Genomic DNA, 15,033 nt, shown 5'->3' on the forward strand with positions numbered 1-15,033 from the left:
CGCGATGACACCGGCGGGCCTGGGAGGCTCCGGGCAGGCACGTTGTTTTATTTCCGGATGGTCACTGTCAACGCGGGTGCTCAGAGGTGCCGGATGGTCACTGTCAACGCGGGTGCTCAGAGGTGCCGGATGGTCACTGTCAATGCGGGTGCTCAGAGGTGCCGGATGGTCACTGTCAACGCGGGTGCTCAGAGGTGCCGGATGGTCACTGTCAACGTGGGTGCTCAGAGGTGCCGGATGGTCACTGTCAACGCGGGTGCTCAGAGGTGCCGGATGGTCACTGTCAACGCGGGTGCTCAGAGGCCATGCGGTGGCCACGACCCCCGCGAGCTCGGACGGCTCCGTGAGGAGGTGTCCCCGAGTGTCACCTGGAGGCAGACACACAAGTGTTCACCGATGTCCTCTCTCCAGGGCTGAGTGTGCAGGGGTCTGGCCACAACCAGGAGAGTTGACCTGAGAACGCCCGCATTGCGAGGGATCTAAGTCCTGACCCAGGACGGGACATGCCTTGTCTCTGACCTCCGTCAATTTTACACTAGCATCCAACGTGGGGCACCCAGGTTTTCCCGGGACCGAGTACTGAAGATGAAGCAATGAGCCTTTCTGCTCAGAACTGCTCAGCGGCTCAGCAGAGCGGCTGGCGATGCCTCCAGACTGTGGAATAACCGCAGCCTCCGCCCTGCGCAGGCAGGCGACAGGCGTTCTCCCCTTCCTTCCACGGACGGGCTAGGGGCCAGGCTCCCTGACCTCGGCACAGGCAGCCCTGGGAGGTGCGGCCCTGGGGCCACTGGGTCGCCTCCCGGGTCCAGCCCACACTGCCCTCACTCCGCTCATTGGCACAAGAATGAATTTGGCTCATTTCACATAAAATTGTCGAGTCTTCGTTTAGATCAGGAAGAAAATAATTTGTTTGTTCCCAACACCTGCTTCTCCCGAGTCAGCCCTCAGGGTGGGGCACAGACACGGTGAGACTTCCCCTGCTCAGGTGCTAAAGGCCAGCACGTCGGCGGTCACGTTGGCCTCGAGCCTTAAAAACTCACCTGCGACTCTCCCGTTTCTAAATGTTTCCACAAAGTGTTTGAGGCAGGAACGTGTTGACTTACTATGTTATTGGTGCAAAGAATGTATCTGCCAAAAACAGACGGGACCTCCCGAGGCCAGGCGTCTACGTGGGAACGGCCGGAGCTGCTCCCCACGCCGTGGCCTCGGCAGGGGCTGATATTTTGCCTCTAGGCTCTAGGTGGCGCTGAAAGACACGTGGAAACACCTGGCAACTGCTGATAATCCTTCCTGCCGCGCCCCCCGCCCATTCTCCCCTCCTTCACCCTGAAAACCACGCCGGCTGCTCCGCGGCTCCGCGAGGAATGCAGACACTCTCCCCGGCTGCGGGATGCTCGCGGCACCGGCGCAGGGGCTGGGAGGCGAAGGCACTGCTAGAGACGAACGCAGACCCGTCCCCGGGCTCCTCTCCCACCCGCGTGAGCCGAGTGGGAGAGTCTAACCGTGTCTGTGCCCCACCCTGAGGGCTGACTCGGGAGGTCAGGCAGGGGCCGAGCCCTGGACTGTGGAGCCTGCTGGTTTGGAGCTTGTTGGGCTTTTTTTGGTTTATTTTTTACGACTGGACAGATGCGAGCACGTTCAAGGAACGGGGCTGTGGAAGTGGTAGAAGCTGAAAATCTACGAATTGGGGACATTCATTTCCAGATCTGGCACCCACCTAAAAGACACAGGTAATCCGCCCAAGGGGAGCTGGGCAGGCAGGGAGAGACCAACACAAATCGGACATCTACTGGGCCTTGTTCACCAGACATCCCGTGATCTCGCCGTGAACACGGTTCCCAGGAAGAGCAGAGGACAGCGGGTGCTTAACGCAGGTGCAGGAGCAGGTGCAGGAGCAAGGCGTGCGAGGGCCCCTGCTGCCTGGCTCTGGACCCCTGCCGCTGGTCCTCTGCCACGTCCCCTCAACCATCTCTCAAGCCGTCTGTGCTTCTCTGGGTTGGGGTTCACAGAGGAAGTGTGACCCCACGTCCCCCAGCCACCTGTGCTGCCTCTGAAGCTGCCTCCCCACGTCACCCCTGAGAGTCCCCGTGGGGTGGCTGGCTCCCTGGCTCAGGCTCACCTGTAGGGCTGTCACCCCGCACAGGGCAGGTGTGGGCCCGGCCACCTGGTCACCTCAGGCAGCTCTGGCTCCGGCTCCTTGCGTGACGGGCTGGGTTGGAGATGCACTCTGGTTTGTTCGTGGTTAGTGCAGGTCTGGGGAGGCAGCTGAACTTTTACTGTGGTCCTAACTCTACCACGTGCCTGCCCTCAGGGCAGAGATGTGAAGATAAAGCCCCGAGGTGCCCACTGCCGTGCACAGCAAGGTGTGGCCTGGAACGTTCTCTACAGCAGAAGGAACCCCGACGCTCCATGACCAAGCACTGCCACGACTCCTTCCCTGAGCCCCGGGATATGAACTGCTGCGGACCCGACGGCAGGGAAGCTGCTTCCGGAGCCTGGGGCTCCACACTGGGGTTCCTCAGCTCTGCGCCCTGAAGCAGTCCTTCTGAAGACCCCATGCCCCAAACAGTCCCAGCTCTCCTGGCTGAAGCCAACATGGACATCACCTGCCCGGGAACTTGGTGTCTCCTAGCAACCAGACCTGGAGCCTGCAGCCAAACAGCCAAACCTGCCCGGCCGGCCGCTGCACCTCCTCAGTGCACAACGCCTCGCACCTTCCCCACAAATGACACTCAGGATAAACACGAAAGGAGGTGTTTAAAAACTCTGTATTCAATTATTCACACTGAGGGGCATCCATTAAAATTATGAACATCTCTGAATATATTTCAGGTATCATACATATATATACTTTATATGTATAATTACATATCGACAAAGGACTCCTCGCCGCTCCGAAGCACGTAAAACACAGGGAGGCCTCGCAGCGGGACACCCAGATATGCATATACGCTGGCCGCTCGCGTTACGGATTTATTTACAGCTCGCCTTAGGTTATAATAAAAGGTTACCGTCTTACTGTACAAATGTGACAGGAAAGGTTTCTTTTAAATACAAAGACTGCAAATGAACCCATGGAAAATTACACACATGTACAGTATGTATAGTTTACAAATGCAGAGCTGAGACCTCTCCAGGTCACTGCACTCACGCATTTTACAAAGATTTGTGTTATACATATAAAATAATTTTTTGAAGTTTACTCGCTTGTCAGCTACAATGCAGTTGGATATTGTTCACTTGAAATTCCTTCTCCTTCCAAAAGAGAGCCCGTGGGCATCAGGCACAGATCCACGGGCTGGAAACCCGTGGGGGCGAGCTGCAGTTCTGAGCCTGCCACCGTACATCCCTGCAGCTTGGAGCTGTGTAACCAAGTTAGACCCCAGCAGGTTTGAACGTGTCACCGCCTTAAGTTCCAGCAGTTGTGGGTCATCAGGGGGATGGCTGCCAGCAGACCCTCGGTGCCTGAGCTCGGCGGGGATCTAGGGTCCCTTGTTCATAGGAACTTGTAAAGAAAGTCACCTTTCCTTTCCAGAAAGATTCAAAATGCTGCATTTCTTCAAATTTTGGTAACTGTTTCACAGTGTTTGGGGCCAGCACGTTATTTCAATGGGTCACTGGGCTTGGTATGGTGGCAGGTGGGGCGTTGTGTAGTGATGCCTCCTACAGGTAAATCCATTGCACCTCCGATCTGCACACTAAGTGAACACACAGAATACACACTGTACAAGGGGTCATATGAAAGGTAACATCCCGTGTGTCACTCTCGCAGGCTGCCTGAGATGTGGCAGAGGACAGCCATGCCCGTCCCATAGGGCATTTCAGATGGGCTAGCATAAGGATAAGACACCTCTGAGTTTACAGTAGCAATACAAGCTGTCCACTTACACTCCTGCAAACACAGCCCTCGCAAACACCAGCTGAAAACCGACCGTGCGAACCAACTTCTATACTCAGCAGTCTGGGTCCGGCTGTGAGTTTCTGAGTCCCTGTGTCCCACAGAGCAGCCGGCCTGAGGGCTGCCAGTCACCCCCACTTGAGGTCAGGCACGGTCAGGACAGGACACGCAAGGCGAGCAGCACCGCTTCACACTGCTCCCCAGGAGGAAGCACTGAGCGTCAGTGGAGGAGCAATGCTTCTTCGAATTTCAAACGTGTTTTCTGGGAAACATGTGTGTCTTTCTCTTTGTTCCATTTCTAATAATTTAGAACCGGACACCACTGAAACTTTTTCTTTTCTGCTCTTTATCATCACAGAAATGCATCTCATGCTTCCCGCAACCAAATGTCCAGGTAAAAAAAGACAAAAGGAAAGCTGTGCTGGATTGAGCATCACTGATCCAAACTGAGGATGAGTCTCTAAAGAAATCAGTAAAGTGTGTATCAGGATACTTATGCAAATGTGAAAATACAGCAGCCACGTGCCACCGTCAAGCACGGGGGAATGTGACCGGGAACAGCCGTGGCTGGTTTACCACTAGTTTACATTTTACAGTGATTTAACAGTCAGACTAGTACTTGCAATGGAAGGAATACACCTATGGGACTAAATCAGTGTCTTGAAAGAATTAAGCCCTAAATCAGCGGAGTGTAGAAAGCGTGTTGGAAATACATAAAGATAGAAGTGATTTTCAAAATCTAAATCATGCGTGTGTACCGGAAATCCGCAAAAATCACATCCTAGTCAGGGCCACAGTTCTTGGAAGCTGCAAAACAGGCTGACCGGGCAGGTTGTGGGTGGGAGCCATCAGGGTATATGCCAATAAAATCAAGTAAAGGTCCTACCCATTCAACTTGGTAACATTAGCCATGGGTGTGTCCCTTTAAATGTCTTTAATTATAGTGAAGAAAAGCAGAGAAGGAACATACAATGAAAGAGAGAAATTTCAGCACTGAAAATAAAGGCGCGGCCCAAGGAGAGGTGAGTAATTTAGTCCTATTTAAAGCTCAGATCTTAATTCTGAGTTCAACGACTAGAACCTAATATGTAAAACTAAATGTACTTAAAATATCCAGGTAGCTAAGGATTTATATAATCCCATGTATCATGTATATACATGTGCCTGAACATTCCAATAAAGCAAAATCCACTGAGGCCGACTGTACAAATTAAATAAAAACAACTGAAAAGCATGCTGGAGAGAGGAAACCTACACTGGACGCTCTCACTTCATACACGTTCCCGTGTTGCTGTGGACAGTCACTTCAAGGGGCACTGTGGGCGTCTGCACAGGGGCTCTGGCCTCTGTGGCGAGTGACAGAGAACAAGGTTCTCACTTGCTCCTTAGGAACAGCCATCACTTTTGGAAACGGGTCCTTATCCTGCCTACCCCAGGAAAAGAGCCATTTCTGAGGACTACTTTCCAAACCCAATACATTTCTTTAAAGTTTTCCCAATTAATTAAGGCACAGCGGACCACTAATGAATAAGGAGCTTGCATTTTTAGAACTGATTCCACTGCCCAGTCCCATACTCCAGGCTGCTGGCATGCATTTCCAAGGAAATCTCTAGTTAACAAATACATTCACGATCTCTGGGAAGATACTGGAATAATGGCGTTTGATAATAAAACTGGTCTATTATAAACCGCACAACCAATAATAATGTCTGCAAACTGAGCATCCTGCCTCTGCTCACAGCCAGTTACCAAGTTCACACTGACCATGAAAATTTGGACTGACATAAAATACCACCCTAATGAGAAAATCATCAAAACCTTTGGCAATGAAAACCATCTGCCCTTTTAAGGAAAGGTTTGGGGAAAGGATGACAACAGAACTCTAAAGTTTGTCTGCTAAATATACCTGCCAAAACAGAAAAATACTCCTAACTGTATTTCTTTTTCAAAAACCAGATTATTAACTAAATATCACTTCACCCCAAGACCTTTGATTTTAGGCAAATCTATGATTCCTACATAAATCTTACATGTGGGAAAAGCAGGGTGAATAGTTTACATCAGAATATAGCCCTTTGCTCACACTTCATTTCTACTGTGACAATATTTCACAATGAATTAACCAACCAATAAACCCATTCGCATTTTTTTTCTTTTTGGAAACTGTTTAGATATCACATGATACACCTGCTCTGTAGAAATAAGAGAACATCCTATAACAATCTATCAGACAGCAACCTTCAAATGCAGAAAAGCCACTGGACCCCGTGAACTGTTTTCTGTATTGGGAAGAATTTGTACATAATTTTATATCGTATTCAATCAGACAACAATCTTAAGTGATATTCAACCCCCCTTGCAATTCAGTCTCCAACTTAACCTACATTCACGTTTGTGATTGAAGTTGAATTTGGTGGGGTAGTTTCATAAAGTAACTTCCATGACATAACACTAATATGAGAAAGGACATATTCTAGTCAGCTCTTTATCAAACAAAACACATTTTTCAACAGAGAAAAAAATTCACTGTTTTTGAAGAATGCGGCTAATTTTTATTTTTCATAGATGGGTCTGCTTCTCTCGCTCATACATATGTATACCTACATGCATACATGTGTGTACAGTTACATACATGTGTATATCTAGCCAGAGTGGCATTTTTCTCTCTCTGGCTGTTTCATTTTATTTCCTATTGTATAATTACAATAGCAAAGGGGCCCTATGGAGGTAAAGTGGCAACTTTCAGAAGCCCAGAAGGAAGTTGAACACATAGTGTTAATTTTAAAATAAGAACAATGTTTACGTATAGCTCTCTTCGCTACAATGTAAATAAACCATGTTGTAGAAACAATTGATTTATTTTTTGAAAAACCAAGCTCATATGAACAACAATGTGTACAGTATTGAGGATGTAGAAGAATATTTTAAAAATTCATTTTATTAAAAGTACTATTCCAACTTACTGCCACATGAATAGTGGATTAGCAATTTGCTACGGACCAGCCTGTCACATTGTGAGCCTCTAGCTAATTCCTCCATGTCAGAACTAACCACAGGTTACAAGTTCAATGTTACTGTGTCATTGTGCTAAAAACCATTACAGCATTAATGTGCCCTAGAATTATACTCCTGGCTTATCCTCATAGGAAGGGGTACAGACTATTACCTTAGTATATTCTCTCAAAACATTTACATCGTGGAGTAACACTAGTTCACCATAAATATACAGAAGAAACTCCCCAAACCACAGTCTCCATGTAGACAGTGCATGGTGAGCAGAGTAGACAGAAATCAGCTCCGGTCCACTGCTGTGGGTTCCTCTTCTTCCCTGTCGTGGACACGCAGCTCATGCAGGACTGGGTAGCAGGAAGAAGGGGTACATGGGAGACGGAGCAGCAGGTGAAAGAAAACTTACAGAAGACTTCAAGTTTATGGTTTAATTTGATTTTAGGAGAAATAAATGGTAATGAAATAATTTGTAGAATAAACCTTTCATTTGGAATGTGAATCTAAAATTTGCAATGACACAAAGTGAAAATATAAAGAAATCATTATTCAAAATTTGTATTTTACACCCATAACACTTGCCTATTAAAAATATTTTTTATGCCTTGTTTTCATTTTGTTCTTTATGCAAAATGGTTAGTGATTTTGCCAAGACTGACATGAAAATTTTTGTTAATATTCTCTGACATCTTCTGAGGTGAATCTGGGACTTCTGAGACTTATCATGACGCTACTTTTCTCAGGGACAGAAAGTCTACTTCCTTCCTTCAGTGTTAAGGTTACTCACCTAAGCCCTTGGCACACATGAAGGGAGCACACTTAGACCCCTGGCTTCTGATTCATGAGGCTGAGACCAGAACCCATCTCCACTACTAACTGCAGAAAGACACTTCCTCACTGTACCCTCAGTGACATTGGCCTGCGGCTGCCTGCTACAAGTCACGCTAATTACAAGTAGGTCACACACAGACATTCACAATTGTAATGTGTAAAAATTCCTATTTATAACCAACAACATCAAAGCAACACTAGTGTTAAAGCCAAAGTATAATATCATAAATAGTACCATTTCAAACCCTCACTAGAAAGACAATGGAAAGTACCCCTTGTGAACAGTGTCTGTCATTCCAGTGAGGCCTCAGCAACATAAGCCTGTAGGACAAGGCCGGCTTGCAGGCCAGTGGAGCCTTGAACAGCGGGTTCTGGCCCTGCATCCTGGAAGGCCACTGTCTGTGATGCATTACCGATGAGCCGGGCAGGCAGTCATCTGTGGGATGGCTCTACTTGATGGTACCTTCTGGGAGAGGCTGGCATCCCGTCACCAGGTGTAGGTTCCCCCATGAAAATAAAAGGAAGAAAAGTCAAAGAAGCAAGACGAGCGTCTACAGGTGGGACAGCTCACCAGGGCCATCAGTCGTCAATCTTCACAGGCAGCTTCTCTGAGGTCCCTGGGGCCACCGGCTGGGATGAGAACCACATTGCACTCTCCTCCCCTTGGATTACCTTCTCCCACTGGTTGAGGTTATTCCTAGGATAAAATATGCATGACAGGAGCTGTTTAAAAGAGGATTTCTGGACTGTTTCTCAAAAATGAGTGCCACCCTGTGGCACCGCTCAGCACCAGGGCTTATGGTGCCATTCTGACTCTGATAATACTTAGCTTGCTCGGTCAGGCAGGTTCCCATTCTCCTACCTGACTAGACACCACAGCTTAGTGTCTCCAGGAGAGCTTCAAACCACCTACGCCGGGGGGGAGGGGGGGGTTCCTGGTCCCAGACGGCAAGGGCAGAAAGTGAGCTAGGCTCAGGACAGATCATTCTCAACCATTTAGAAGCGTAACAAAGTGGGGATGTGCCATCAGGTTAATGCTGGGGAAGCTGTGGGTCAGTGGAGAGGAAATGGGAACATCCAGGGACATTAGGAATAGCCACAGAGAGACAGCCAAAATGGGGAGACAAAGAAACAGGCCCCGAATGGAAGAACAATAGGAATCTCCAGAAAAAGAGCTAAATGAAGTAGAGGCAATCAACTTATCAGAATTAGAGTTCAGAGTAATGGTTATAAGGATGCGCAAGAAACTTGGGAAGAACTGCAACAGCATGAAATCCGATATAGAAACCATGAAAAATAGCCAGTCAGAAATGAAGAATGCAGTATCTGACATCGAAAATACACTGAGAATAAAAAGTAGGTGGAACAAAGAAGAGAACCAAATCAGCGATTTGGAAAACAGTAGGAAAAAACACCCAATCAGAGAAGCATGAGGAAAAAAGAATTAAAGAGAATGAGGATAGTTTAAGGGAACTTTGGGACAACATGAAATGTATAACCACCACATCATAGAGGTTACAGAAGGAGAAGAAAGTGAGCAAGGGATTGATAATCTACTTGAACAAATAATGGGAGAAAAACTTCTCTAACCTGGTGAAAAAAGTCACACAAGTTCAGGAAGCATAGAGAGTCCCAGTCAAGATGAACCCAAAGAGACCCAGACCAAGACACATCATAATTAAAATGGCTAAAAGTTAAAGACAAAGAAAGGATCTTAAAGGCAGTAAGAGAGAGACGGTTACATACAAATGAGCTCCCAGAAGGCTGTCAGGTGATTCTCAACAGAAACACTTCAGGCCAGAAGGGATTGGCATGACATATTCAAAGTCATCTAAAGCAAGGGCCTGCAACCAAGACTACTCTACCCAGCAAGGCTATCATTTAAAATTGAAGCAAAATAGTTTCCTAGACACACACACACAAAAAAAAAAGCTAAAGGAGTTCATTACCACCAATCCACTGCTTTAAGAAGAAGAAATAGAGAAAGGAACATAGATATAAAGGGGGGAAAAATGGCAATAAATAAGTACCTATCAATAATAAACTTAAATGGATTAAATACTCTAATCAAAAGACATAGTGTGGATGAATGGATAAGGAATGTCTGCTTTTACCACTCTGATTCAACATAGTACTAGAAGTCTCAGCCACAGCAATCAGACAAGAAAAAGAAATAAAAGGCATCCAAATTAGAAAGGAGTAAATAAAACCATCATTATTTGCAGATGACATGATACTGTACATAGAAAACCCTAAAAACTCCACCAAAAAACTACTAGGTCTAAATGAATTTGGCAAAGTAGCAAGACACAAAATTAATATTCAGAAATTGGTGGCATTTTTATGCACCAATAATGAACTCTCAGAAAGAGAAATTAAGAAAAAATCCCATTTATTATTGTAACAAAAATAATAAGGTAGCTAGGAATAAATTTAACTAAGGAGGTAAAAGACCCATACATGGAAAACTATATGACACTGAAGAAAGAAATTGAGGAAGATACAAATTAGTGGAAGCACATGCCATGTTCACAGACTGGAAGAATTAACAAAATTAAAATGTCCATACTACCCAAAGCAACCTATAGATTCACTGCAATCCCTATTGAAATACCAATGGCACAGTTCACAGATCTAGAACAAATATTCCAAAAATTTATATGGAACCAAAAAAGACCCTGAAGAGCCTTAGCAATCTTAAGAAAGAACAACAAAGTTGGAGGTATCACAATACCGGATATCAAGTTATACTACAAAGAAATTGTAATCAAAACAGCCTGGTACTAGCATAAGAGGACGCATATAGATCAGTGGAACAGAATAGAGAGCTCAGAAACCAACCCATTTCTTTATGGTTAATTAATAGTTGACAACAGAGGTAATAATGGGAGTAAAGACAGTCTCTTCAATAAATGGTGTTGGGAAAATTGGACAGGTACATGCAACGAAATGAAACTAGATCACCAACTTATACCATACACAAGAACAAACTCAAAATCAATAAAAGACTTAAATATAAGTCACAAAACCATTAAAAATCCTAGGATAAAACAGGTATTAAAATCTCAAACATCTATCAGAGCAGTATTTTTGCCAATACATCTCCTAGGGTAAGGGAAATAAAGGGAAAAATAAACAAATGGGACTACATCAAATTAAAAAGCTTCTGCACAGCAAAAGAAACCATCAACAAAATGAAAAGGGAACCCACTGTATGGGAGAACATATTTTCCAATGATACATGAGTAGGAGTTAATTTCCAAAATATATTAAGAACTTATACAACTCAACACCAGGAAGACAGACAACCCTACTAAAAAATGGGCAAAGGACCTGAATAGACACTTCTCCAAAAAGGACATACAAATGGCCAAGAGATATGAAAAAATGCTCAATGTCACTAATCATTAGAGAGATGCAAATTAAAACCACAATGAGGTGTCATCTCACACCTGTAAGAATGGCTGCCATCAACAAATCAACAAACAACAAGTGCTGGGGAGATGTGGAGAAAAGGGGAACCTAGTATACTGCTGGTGGGAATGCAGACTGGTGCAGCCACTGTGGGAGGCAGTATGGAGGTTCCTTAAAAAATTAAAAATGAAACTGCCATTTGTCACAATGATCCCACTTCTAGGAATATATCCTAAGGAACCTGAAACACTTATCAGAAAGAATATATGAACCCCTATGTTCACAGCGGCATTATTTACAATAGCTAAGATCTGGACACAGCCCAAGTACCCATCAGTAGATGAGTGGTTAAAAAAGCTGTGGTACATTTACACAATGGTATATTATGAGGCTGTTAAAAAAAAAAAAAAAGGAAATCTTACCCTTTGCCACAGCATGTATTGACCTGGAGATTATTATGCTAAGTGAAATAAGCCAGTCAGGGAAAGACAAACACCATATGATATCACTTATGTGTGAAATCTAATGAGCAAAATAAACTGATAAACAAAATAATACCAGAGGCATGGAAGCATGGTACAGACTGACAGCTGTTGGGGGGTAGGTACAGGATGAAAGAAGGTGAATTCATTAGCCAAAGAACATATATGCACATCCCTTGGACACAGACAAAAGTGTAGTGATGGCCAGAGGGTGGGAGGAGGCGGGGGTGGAGTTTCGCAAAGGGGGCCATCTATAATAGTGTCAACAATAAGTGGGGTACTACATCTGTAACAGTGTTGCAATATGGAAAAATCCTTCAGAGTCTTAGTCTCTCCCCCAACACTGAACATACCTGCAGGCTTTGAGGAGTGGCTCTGTGGGCGGGAAGATCTGGGTGAGGGTGGTGTAGCAGGGGATGGCCACCGCGTTGTAGAATCCAAGCTGCGCACAGAACCACCGGCAAGAAACACACTGTACATTAGCCACTGCAGCATAGTATTCCTCACAGGAATTTCCTGTGCCTGAAGCCTGACTATTGCGTTAATGTCTAGGTTTGCTATGTGGTATCGGGCTCGATGAACACTGCCACAAAATAAGTTTACAAATGCATCCAACACACTCTAGAAATGAAATGCAGACAAACTTTAAACATATACAAAGAATTATTATAAAACCCCAAGTACAACACTCCATGAGATCTACTTTAGATGACGTGAGTTGTATTCCAGGTGCTCTTCTCATCTCTGGTCAGATTTGGTGTCCACCGTAGACATGTCAGTCAAGCACCTGCCTCTACATAGGGATGACCCTTCTCCAACTTCACATTCAGGAACCACGGCAGGATGTTTCGTTTGCTTGTGAACCTGCTGACTTTTGGTACCTTGTTTGCTCTCCATGAGACTGTGTTGATCCCCCGCACTACCTTTTTCTGACCTACAACAAATCCCACTGACTTTGTCACAATTCTCTCAATATGTCAAATTCTACTGTTTTTCATCTGTGGCACTTTAAAAAACAGATCAAAGAATACTTTATTAGGTATTTGATATTTTATCTGGGCTACTATGCAAATAAACAGTGCCAGCTCAGACTGGCCGACTAGAAGACCTGCAGGCTAGTAGCCATCACGGACTAATGAGCTGTAGACAGCAGCCTGAGTGGGGGACAACATGGACAAGATAACACTGGCCCTTGGCTGAGCTGACTCCAAACCATGGCTTCCCAGTTCCTTTGAAAAATGACCTTCAATGAATTGTGAAAACATATAGAAAGCTCAAATCTGCTTCGTTCCCTTCCACTTTCTCCTGCTGCAAAGCCTACCATCACAGCAACCTTACTAGGACCATGCCCATGCATCTCCATCTTTATGGCTCATGCAGAGATGTGCTCATTTTAATACTGGGCAGACCTCATGGAGCCAAGATCTCCATGAGGCACTAGATTAGGCACTAGAAAGTAGAGTATTGTATGATCGTAGCAGAGAATAATTTCATGGCAATCACAATTTAGAAGCAATGTAGTTGGTAATATACTAGTTGACCACAGAAGTATTTTATCTAAAACTCTCTCATACTGTAAATGAGTCTGTAATTTTGTAAAAACACAAAATATTCCCTTAAGTCACACTAGAACACAGCCCCATCTCCAGGGATATTTTCAGCTATCCTGTGTGTTCTGCTGGGTCTGTGCTTAACTATGCAGAGAGAAAACACTGTTAGGTCCCTAACTCAAATTATATAACAAGACAAACTCCAAATAAATTAACAAACAAATATGAAGTGATGAAACAGTATGCATAAAGGTGTTACGGACAGTGTGATGTAATCCCTGTAGGACGCGCAGAGCAGACACCAGACCAGAGACTGAATGCTATGACCACACACGGGGAAAGGGCCATAAACAACAGCGAAAAGCAGATAAGCTCAAAGCATCTGAGCAACGTGCATGCCAGGTGTGCTGGGTGCACAGAGAAGCAGCAGCGAGCATCCCATCAGAACACCTGGCTAAGGACACGGGGAAGCTGCTCACTGAAGGCCGTGGTGAAGAGAGAACATGCAGCCTCTCACTGTGCCCGCCCCCTCGATGCACAGATGTTTGCGTTAATAGTCAATAAACTGACTTTAAAGAAAGTAGGAACACTGGAGAACTCATTCAAAATCATCGTCCTGTGAATTTCCTAGAATTATTTCTATCCTGAACTCCATATTACAATTATTTGTCCATATCTAACTTCCTTATTGTGATATTAGAAGACTAGGAGTTTAAAAAGACTACAATCTTGAGAAATTCATTACACCATATGTGTACACATGGAAAATTAACAGGGCGCAAGAACTCTCAAAACATAAAAATTAGCACAAGTTACGTAATTTTCTGTGCATTCCCTGGAAAGGGAATAATTAATGTGAATTTACAGTGAGACAAAACTCAGAATGTACTAAAATACTTTCATTATTTGTTAGGAAAAGTGGACCTAATTAAAATCTCCAAAAAAGTGTTACACTCCAAAAAAGTATCTTTGTATATTCAGTGACAACATACCTTCTGCTTATTAAAAAAGTATTAACAATTCACACTCATCTACCCCATCTCAAGTGAAAAGAAAACACCTGTTACTGCAATTACACCTGCACGAAGAACTGCTGACATGGTGGGTTGTGAATTAGGGTTTCCCAGTCTTGGTCTTACTATCCCCAAACTCCATCTAAGTGGAGAGGGTTTCACATGGCTCTGGGTTCCATCCTCTGACCACTAGTCTTTTTAAACTCCCAATCTTCTAATATCACAATAAGGAAGTTAGTTATGAACAAATAATTGTAACATGGAATTCAGGGTAGAAATAATTTCAGAAAATCCCCAGAGAATGACGGTTTTGAATGAATTCTCCAGTTTTCCTACTTCAAGTCCACATCACAGCTTTACCCTCAAGCCTCCAAGGTCAGCTGGCAGCCTTGGGAACAGAATCAGAGGCTAGAAATACCAGCTTAGAAATACAGAATCTGCCAGCATCCACTTTCCTGTCACTGGTCACTGTTAGTGGGATGCCTGAGAGCATCTGAGCACAGGCAGGCTTGTTTCAGCGCCTGGTGGTTTTTCCTAGTCCTAAGCCCCTCCCAGGTAAAGCACTATAAAGCGTCTGAGCCGTCACTGCATGTAAAACACAGGTAGCGTGTGCTTTTACTCACGTATGAGTGCATGATCCCCTTAACCACTGGACAGTTCCTACCTGGCCTTGTGGGACCTCATCCCGTTTGTCCCGGTCCATCATAGGAATGGGCTGTATCCCCAGCTTCTTCATCTCGTCACCCTGAGAGAAGAGGGAAATCATGCCTTCTCAATTTGTAAACAGTTATACTCATGAGTTCTTCCCTTTTAAATTTTCTTCTAAAGGAATCATGTTT

General features: G+C 44.9%; 1 protein-coding gene across 4 annotated transcripts in view; it reads right to left on the reverse strand.

Moving 5' to 3' along the window:
- Positions 1-6,735: 6,735 nt before the first annotated feature.
- The window catches only part of PDE10A (phosphodiesterase 10A), a 270,609-nt gene continuing 262,311 nt past the window's right edge, over positions 6,736-15,033 (reverse strand). For all 4 annotated transcript variants that reach the window (XM_081141071.1, XM_081141074.1, XM_081141073.1 and 1 more), the window contains 3 exons: positions 14,859-14,939; positions 11,985-12,073; positions 6,736-8,432 (listed from right to left, as the gene is read on the reverse strand). In XM_081141071.1, the coding sequence (XP_080997197.1) occupies positions 8,315-8,432; positions 11,985-12,073; positions 14,859-14,939 (288 nt within the window). In that variant the 3' untranslated portion in view covers positions 6,736-8,314. The remainder of the gene's footprint in view (positions 8,433-11,984; positions 12,074-14,858; positions 14,940-15,033) is intronic.

The sequence above is a fragment of the Miniopterus schreibersii genome (genome assembly GCF_964146895.1).
Source record: "Miniopterus schreibersii genome assembly, chromosome: 6".
NCBI classification, from domain to species: Eukaryota; Metazoa; Chordata; class Mammalia; order Chiroptera; family Miniopteridae; genus Miniopterus; species Miniopterus schreibersii.